Genomic DNA, 8,782 nt, shown 5'->3' on the forward strand with positions numbered 1-8,782 from the left:
GCATGTGGAATTTCTGCCTCTTGTGCCACTTTAAAAAGCACATGTGCCCTAGCAAAAAAGGATGTCCTGAGTTAAGACATGAAAGTGTTTCTAATATATCCCCAAACTGATATGTGCAGTGAAGCATATTTTGCACTGAGGGTGTTCCAACTGTCACTAATTTGCAGAAGGCATTCAAGTGGATACTGTAAATTTATATTTGCACAATTAAAGTGGATTAAAGTGCTCTGTTGCCCTGGCACAACAAATCCACTTTGAAAAAGAAACATTATGGTTAGGAAAACGACAGGGAAATGCATTAAAAAGCATGGGATGAATGGATCATTAACAGGAAGAAGTAACACCGTGTAAGTAAATCAAGATGAATGCTTATTATCATATCACCCACAAATCAGAACAAGTGCTCAATAAGGTCCGGATCTAAGTTCCTCATAAGCTTTTGGTAGCAAATCAGGATGAATTCTCAATAAATAAGTCTTCTGGATGAGCCCTGACAAAGTGGCAGCACTTTTGTTATGAAAATCCCAGCAAAATCTAGTGTAGGTGCAATATGGCCTACCTGTCACTGTCCCATAAACTGCAATAAACACCTGTCTACCTACCCAGCATTATGTGAGAGGGGAGGCTTGAGCATTCAGTCGCGCCTTGCAGTCTGTACTTAATGAAATAAAATAACCATCCTGAACACTCCCTCCTCAGGTCTCTGCAAGAGGGCTGCTCGTCCAAGCCCTTCTGTTCTGTGTGGCCAAAGCTGCAAATGCCGTGCTAAAGCAGGCTGCAAAAATATTCTTCATAAAGAGCGAGATTTTTTTTAACAGTGCTTTAAAAATTAAACCAGAATGTGTAAACTGCTTTCCAAACGCGTGAGGCTTGTGGCAGCTCTAATTAATTAGCAGCCATGCGGCTTTCCTTAGGCCCTCCCGAGGATTATTTCTTGAAGACTTGGCGCCCTCTGTGGCAAAGGAGGTGAAGTGCACAGGGTCAGTCCCAGACGTCAATGAGACGCCTATTAAGTACAAACAAGAATTCAAACGTAAGACACTGCGGCGCGCGCATATTTCTGGCTATCTCTGAGACGCTTTGTGGGTGGGTGCAGTTGCAACGGCCAGCAATGCCAGACAAAATAATCGTTCTTCTTTGTATTTTTTTGGTCCATCTGTTTGGGGAGGGGAAATCTTAGGTGCTCCCCGTCTAATATAAGTGCAGATATTATCTGCAGAATGCAATAAGATCCTGGTAATAACAGCAGTTTAGCATTAAGGTTGCCATCAATGTACAAGAGGCTTTTTCTGAGCTGCCCTCAAATATGGATACATCTATTTTTTGGGGGGGGGGAGCTGATCTGCACCATCGGAGAGTCACGTCGGTCTTAAGGAACTGTGATGATGGCACATGTTGCAAGTTACAAACCTTAATAGGGCGGGGAGAGAGATCCCTTTAAAATAATAAAAAGGCTCACTGGCAAACTTAAATGAGAGCTGCATCGCTGAGAAAAAGTACATTCCACCACGATGCAGACTTTTTTGTCCTCTCAAGTCGAAAATCCTAAAATTGCTTATGAGTTCTTAAAATAGTCAAGCGTGTGCGTGAATGCCTCGCAATATTGCACTACTGTATGGCTTCATTAACCCTTTCATATGTCTGCATTAACCTTTTCATGTCTGCGACTGGCGCCAAGTTTCCTGAGGGAGTTCTCGCGTCACAACGTGCGTTCGAGTTCAATGCATTTCTGCATTATTAACTGGAGGATGGCCGGAGTTAACGACTGCCGTAAGGCTCGCAATCTGTAGAAGGAAGCTGCTAAATGGCGCGAGTTTTTTGGGGTGAAGGTGGGGGAGTTTTGTAATCTCACAGCAGCACAGAGGAGGAAACCGTCCCCGTATTCCAGCACGGTGATCATGGCGGCTGGCTGGCTGCCTCCCCTCCGTTCGCCCCCCGCGACTCCTCCGAATTCCCGCTTCAGACGCAGTGTCTCAAACTCCGCTCAGAATGACCTTCCTCGACGCCGCCAGGATAGCAGAGAGAGAAAAAGGCGCGCCTAGGAATTCCCGCCCTGAGCTCGTAAGCCCCCTCCACTTATGCATATACAAATCCACCTCCTCTTGACTGGCTGCAACAAGACATTCATTTTGAAAAGCCACCCTTCTCATTGGACGGCAACTCAAGCGCATGCAAATGAGAGAACCTTCCCTTCTCTTTCCCCCCCTCTCTCTCTCCCCCTCCCGTGTGTAATACTGTGATGAGAATTTTTCAGACAGTAACTTTGCGCGTCTCTTACTATAAGCAAATAGTTCCAAGCCCCCACCCCTTGTATTTACCACGGGGCGAGGTTCCGCAGTCCCAGCTTTGAGCTAGAGAGAATGCCGACTCTTTCCGGACCTATTCCGGGCGGTAGACTGAGGGGAGGGGAGGGGGCGGAGCAGGAGGAGAGAGAGAGAGGAAGCAAAGAGACGTGTCCCCATCGCCACCTATCCCCCCGCGGAGGGATATTTGTATATGTCTTTTCCTCCCGCACCAAAATATTGAGAGTTAAGAAGAGGCAGCTCCTCTGTGCAATTGAGCTCAGAAGAGAGCAGTGCCAGTCGGAGGCTGAGCTGCTGCTGCTCAGGGGCTGCCCGCCTTACTGCAGCGCTGGATTGAATTCAGAGTCACACGGCAGTGAATCTATGAGCGGAGTGGATTTATTTCAATACATTCATCGCAAGTCTCCAGCATTTGTTCGTGTGGGTTACTTTTCAATGCAAAACCGAAGAAACCTATACTCGTGCTGAACAAAAAGCGAAGATCATTGTATTTCATTTTTTAAAAAATATTTTTTACCAAAAAAAAAAAAAAGGAATCCATTTCATCTGGGATTCTGCCTTTGCTGCTCGTTTCCGGACGTCAGTTTCTACTTTGGAGGGAAAAGATACTATTTTGAGGAGAGGGGGATTTTTTTTTTCAAAAAAAGGAACTCAGCAAGATTCCCAGACAGCTGCTTCCAAGTCTCCCCCGCCCCATCTCTCCTCCTTCCCAATCTTGGGAAGGAGTCTCCGCTGCTGGCCTTTCAACTGCGCTCATCAGCTGTTTGTGTGTGTGTGTGTTTTGGTTTGCTTTCTGTGAATTGACTTAAAAAGCCGGAGGAGGACTCGGATCTCGATTGATTTATTTCCCCCCCCCGCGTTCTTGTTCCATTGGAAGATGTTACTCTCCAAGTTTGGATCACTGGCTCACCTTTGCAACCCAACCAGTATGGATCACTTGCCGGTCAAGATCCTCCAGCCAGGTAAACAATTCATGGCATTCCCCTTCTGGCGGTGATGATCGCGTGTGCGCTTGGTTCCCCCCCACCCTTTTTTTCGGTGTGGGGTGAGCGGGAGAAAATGTTCTGTGTAAGCCTTCCGCGTTGTTGTGGCTGCGGCGGCAACTGTTTCTAACGGGGATGTCGGCAATTGGGCTGGATTGTCTGCTTAAAAAATAAATGATCCCCGATCCTGTAGACCTCCCAGTGGGTTTTTTTCTCCGCAGGGGGGTCTTCCCTCTTAACAAAACATGGCTTGGAGAGGATGGGAGTGGTGTCACCTATGGTGTGGCGTTTCAAATATTTCGCTTAAAGATGGGGAGGAACGGGGTTTGAGAAGCGAATCTAGAAAGCCCCTTTTCCACATCAAATGGCTGGGGTTGTTTCCATCCATCCTCCTCCCCCCGCCCCTCCTTCTTGGCTTGCCTTGTTTTTATTGCTGGTTTTCTTAACGCTTCCACTTGTGATTTTGTAGGGAAGGGTTAAGACAGCCCAACAGTTGCATTTTTCTTTCGCCCTCGGGAGAGATTGCTTCCTGTCTACCTAACGCGCGGTCATTAGATCGCTTCCAACATCTTTCTTCCCTCACAAACCTCTTTTCCTCCCATTTCCCCCCATCTCTAGTGAAAGTGGAGAAGGAGGCGTTCGATAAAATCTATCAAGTGGGCTCTGTGCTGGGCAGCGGGGGATTTGGCACGGTCTATGCTGGGAACAGGATCGCAGATGGCTTGCCGGTAAGACGAGGCTCCTCATCTGACCCCCCCTTCCTTCTCCACCCCCAGCCACGAGGCTTTTGTTGCTGCTGCTGTTACACACACACAGCCCTGGTGTGTGTGGCGGGCGCTGTTCTAAAAGCAGAACCTTGACCGGGAGCTGGAAATCCCAGCCAGCGGATCCCTGAAGCCACACGCGCCAGACAGGGAGGGTCGATCCCACCCTGCCAGCTTAACGTCCTATCACTGCCACCCACCTAAGTTTCACTGATCTGCCTTCCTAACCTCCTGTTTCTCCTGGCTTCCAGGTTGCCGTGAAGCATGTGGTGAAGGAGAGGGTGACGGAGTGGGGCACAATTGTAAGTATCCAGTAGACAAATCACAAAACGGTGTGTGTTTGTGTTGCATCTTCCCTGGTACTTCTCCCTCCTTGCATTAATCATGGAGGGCCAGCTATTGTTTGTGTGGGTTCCCCTTCCCCGCCCTCCATGCCGCTGCTGCCTCTGTAGCCTCTGTTATTGTTTACATTGGGGGGGATTTGGCGGGGTTTCTTCTCCTCTCCCTCCACCCTCCCCTTTTGACTGCGGCAGCAGCAGAGACACCCAGTGGAGTAGCTGTGGACTTCCCCATCACACTAGCTTGTCAGCCATCCCTCCCCCCACGCTGCTGCTGGAGTTTCCACTTCAAAGAAGCCCTCTGATTTGTTTTGAAATGGCCAAGAAAAGGGATTTTCCCTTCTCCTTCTTCCCCCTCCCCGCTTGGTATTCAAAAAGCTTCATCGGGTCTTCCTTTGCCTCTCCCTCCCCACCCCCTCCTTCTGCTTTCAGGGTGGAGTAATGGTGCCCTTGGAGATAGTTTTGCTGAAGAAAGTGGGCTCTGGCTTCCGCGGTGTCATCAAGCTGCTGGATTGGTACGAGAGACCTGATGGCTACTTGATTATCATGGAAAGGCCAGACCTGGTGAAAGATCTTTTTGACTTCATCACCGAGAAGGGAGCCCTAGACGAGGAGACGGCCCGGAGATTTTTCCGTCAGGTCCTGGAGGCAGTGCGCCATTGCTACAGCTGCGGTGTGGTGCACAGAGACATCAAAGACGAGAACCTCTTGGTGGATCTGAGGACAGGAGAGCTGAAGCTGATAGATTTTGGGTCTGGAGCCATCCTCAAGGACACCGTCTACACTGACTTCGATGGTATGTGCCCCTCCCATCCAGAGCTTCTGTGTACGTGTGGCTGAAACCAGTTACCCATGAAAGTGCTTCCACTGACACCTCCTCTCTCTTAGTCACATTCTTGCCACCTACTACTAACAAAAGATATTTTTGCTGTAGCAGCCAGTAACAGATCTGCTGGTAATTAAATCCTTTGCACTGGAGGCGGTTGGAGGGTGTCAAAGTTGCGTAGGAATAGAAGCAATTCCAGGCAGTGACGCAGCAGTTTATATTTTCCCTGCCTTGGGGAGGGGGAAAAGGCATTTTCCTAGAGGGCAATGTGTTTACAGGTGACTCAAGCGTTGACAGTGCCAGTGTTCCCAGCTGTGACCCTTTGGGCTCTATTTTTTCCCTGTATTTTGACCCCCAAACTCCCCCATTTCTCTTTCCTGTATGATGCTTTAGAAATCCCGCATTGCAGATTGAGGAGGCAGATATACTTCCTTGTTAATTATTTTTTTAAAACTCTTTAACATACAAGTTTGAGCATATGCTGTTTTTTGCTATCAGAAATATATGGTTTCTCTTGAATATAGATGGAAGAGAGGATTTTCCTCCTTCCAAGGTGAATAGGATAGATGTAAATGCGGGACTCTTTTGCCCCCCTTCCCTAGTCAGCTGCAGCATTTAACATCTGTTTGTTGTGAAACCAGAGCCTCATGGCCATGTGACCTTCAGCATCACAAATTCCAGTTTTATTTGGTATCCAAGTAACAGCTCAGTGCAGAGGGAGGTTAGTTGCTAACAGCCTCTTACGCATGAGGCAGATTTCACCGCTCTTTTTAATTATTGTTCTGATTTGTTATTTTTTTAAAAAAGAGAGCAGTATGTTTTACATGCTTTTGGACCTGACCAAAGCCGGTTAGCCATACATAGTAACTAAGGCCTGGGTTTCACCTTTTTCCCCCTTTCCCTTCCCTCTCCTTTCGTCCTCTCTCCCTTTGTCCTTTTGTGTCTATTTTTGGTGTGGTGCTGCAGACGCCACGTGGCCAGGGAAAGCGAGCTTTATGTTAGTAAACAGTCAGCTGATGAGAAGCTGCGCTATCCACTGAAGAAAATAGAACAACCTAAGAGGCCAGATTAAGACATGACATAATAGCAGGCATGATTTAAGCTCTAGAATTTTCCTGCCTACATGTAGTGTGAGTTTTTTGGGAGGGAAATGGGTTTTGTTTTTTTCCCCAACCCCCCCCCCCAAAACCCATACATACTGTTAACATGATCTCAACAGAAAGTTCAGCATGGCTTATATAAAGGGGGTCTTGTCATTTTCCATTACAGGAACACGAGTATACAGTCCTCCAGAATGGATTCGCTACCACAGGTACCACGGAAGATCAGCAACTGTGTGGTCTGTGGGTGTCCTCCTGTATGACATGGTCTGTGGTGACATACCTTTTGAGCAAGATGAAGAGATCTTGAGAGGACGGTTGTACTTCAGAAGAAGAATTTCACCTGGTAAGCTTAGAAACCCAATCCTCTCTAAAAACTATGGAACCACTCTTGTTGCAATTTTGAATGAATTTCTGCTTTTTTCCTCCCATTTCCTAACCTGCTTCTGCCTTTGTTTCAGAATGCCAACAACTGATCAAATGGTGCCTTTCATTGAGGCCTTCAGACAGACCAACCCTTGAGCAAATTTTCGACCACCCATGGATGCACAAATCAGAAGTTGCGAAGTCAGATGATTGCGATATAAGGCTACGGACCATTGACACTGATGTGTCTAGCACAAGTTCGAGCAACGAGAGCCTGTGAAGTACTGAGGACCTTGCAAAGGGAGGGGAGCTACAAGCAGGAAAAAAAAGACCAGAGTGCTGCTGCTGCTGCCATATGTAGGAGGGGCTAGAAAAAAATGCATTCATTATTCTGTAGTCTGAATCTTTGAGGGACTTGATTTTTATTTTTCCCCTTTTTGCTGGTTTCTGCTTTGGATGAGAGATTTCCTTTGGAAATGGTGATGTTTTGGAGTTTGCAGGCCAGTACTTAGTCAAAAGACTGACCTTTTTATTAAGAAAAGCAGTGACCTCTTTAAATAACATGGTAAAACTTTTTGCTCTCATAGAGCCTGGACTAGATTTTATTTGCTTTTTGAGTGCCTTTTTGAAAGCTGCTTCAGTGGGACTTTCTTTTTTGAGCTGTGTATGTCCAAAGAAGATCCAGTACATGATAGGATTTTGTTCCCTTTAGCCACTAAAGGTGCTGGGGGGGGAAGCAGCTCCTATGATGCATTGGAAAACATGTTCAGTGATTGAATGAAGTAGTCCCATCCACTGGTGATGGAATACTTGAACACAGACATTTCACTCCTTTCTGGTTCTTCGCCAGCCTTTTCCCCCCACCCTCCTCCAAAACAACCTCTGCTGCCCCATACTATATTTCCAGTAGGCTGCACATGATATCAGCTGTTTATCAGGAACACTCACTCATATTTCATTTCATCATCTCTACCACTGGGCACACACACACACACACACAAAGGCCCTTTCTCAACTCCCCCAACCTGCAAGTCTTAAAAGTATGTATGGGCATGTTAAATGCACAATCAATGCAATATTCAAGGACTTTGTGTGTGTGTTTTCCATACCTGTATAATGTGTTTTTGTAAATTTTGTTTTTTCCCATGTATTATACAGTTTTATTTATTGTCTGGACTTTAGAAGACTTCTCACAGTCTCATCCGTGGCTATTTATTTTAGCTAATTTATTTGTTTAGAATTATTCAACACTGCTTTTTTCTCTCTCTCTTAGTCCTGTCATGGGAATGGATTCCGGTCCACAACTAGTTTTTGCATCCCTATCTGTCTTTGTCCATTTTTTAAAAAATTGTTTTAAAAAGAAAAAAAAAGTCTGACCATACCTGGGTTTTTTTTTTTTTCATTTTTGGTTGGAAGATGGAAAATTGTACAAAGTCTAATTTAAGGGAACTAGAGTGACTTTAAAAGTTAGTCAGTATGCCTTTTTGTCTGGTATTGTTTACATACCAGAAATGTAAAGTAATGCTGTTTGGAAGGGTTTTAAATTATTGACATTGTACAGTCTTTGTGTGTTGGCTCTGGAAGGAAGAGTGGCAGAGTCATCAACCTTAATTTATTTTAATAGCTGTGTGTTCTGTGATCTGGTTGCATTTATGCAGCTTGGATATGATTTTTTTCCTTCTGTTTAACAGTGTGAAATGTATGGAGATCATATTTTTTTATACAGGTATTTCAATTAAACTTTTTTGTAGATAACCTGTGTGGTGTGTTCCTTTTGAACTAAGTGGTTGTCTACCAGATACGAACAGTTTAATTTCTAAATACATACGTGTCAAGAAGCTATAGGGTGACAACAATCTAAAGTAACCAGTATGGTCAGATGTTACTGTTTCATGGCTACACTGGTTGCTAAGACCACTGCAAACTGGCTTACACCATCTTCCCTTGAATACTAACAATTGCAAGAGACCCTCATATGCCTCTGCCTTCGCAGAAAGTGTCTTGCTGACTGAAATCAGAATGAATCAGCACATAAATAATTCCCAGATGCAGCAGGTTGCAGTAGTTCTCCCCAGTATGAAGCACATATGGACAACTTAACA

The 8,782-nt window shown here is 45.7% G+C and overlaps 1 protein-coding gene and 1 long non-coding RNA gene across 2 annotated transcripts in view; one reads left to right on the forward strand and one right to left on the reverse strand.

The window, feature by feature from the left end:
• The window catches only part of LOC133390828 (uncharacterized), a 28,026-nt gene extending 25,876 nt beyond the window's left edge, over nt 1-2,150 (reverse strand). Inside the window, exon 1 of the long non-coding RNA XR_009764475.1 lies at nt 1,652-2,150. This is a non-coding gene — a long non-coding RNA (uncharacterized LOC133390828). The remainder of the gene's footprint in view (nt 1-1,651) is intronic.
• Nucleotides 1,854-8,435, forward strand: PIM3 (Pim-3 proto-oncogene, serine/threonine kinase). Its single transcript, XM_061640233.1, has 6 exons — nt 1,854-3,265; nt 3,905-4,014; nt 4,302-4,352; nt 4,821-5,184; nt 6,484-6,660; nt 6,776-8,435. Exons 1-6 carry the CDS (start codon nt 3,181-3,183, stop codon nt 6,958-6,960), a joined length of 972 nt encoding a protein of 323 aa, XP_061496217.1. The 5' UTR covers nt 1,854-3,180; the 3' UTR covers nt 6,961-8,435.
• The last annotated feature ends 347 nt before the right edge of the window (nt 8,436-8,782 follow it).

This window comes from Rhineura floridana, chromosome 8, assembly GCF_030035675.1.
Source record: "Rhineura floridana isolate rRhiFlo1 chromosome 8, rRhiFlo1.hap2, whole genome shotgun sequence".
Lineage (NCBI taxonomy): Eukaryota > Metazoa > Chordata > Lepidosauria > Squamata > Rhineuridae > Rhineura > Rhineura floridana.

Bases quoted from the DNA above. Each gene is read 5' to 3' on its own strand.
- PIM3 (XM_061640233.1), top strand. From the start codon at position 3,181: ATGTTACTCTCCAAGTTTGGATCACTGGCTCACCTTTGCAACCCAACC. The intron at 4,015-4,301 runs GTAAGACGAGGC...CCTGGCTTCCAG, and splicing joins GGATCGCAGATGGCTTGCCG to GTTGCCGTGAAGCATGTGGT. The intron at 4,353-4,820 runs GTAAGTATCCAG...TTCTGCTTTCAG, and splicing joins TGACGGAGTGGGGCACAATT to GGTGGAGTAATGGTGCCCTT.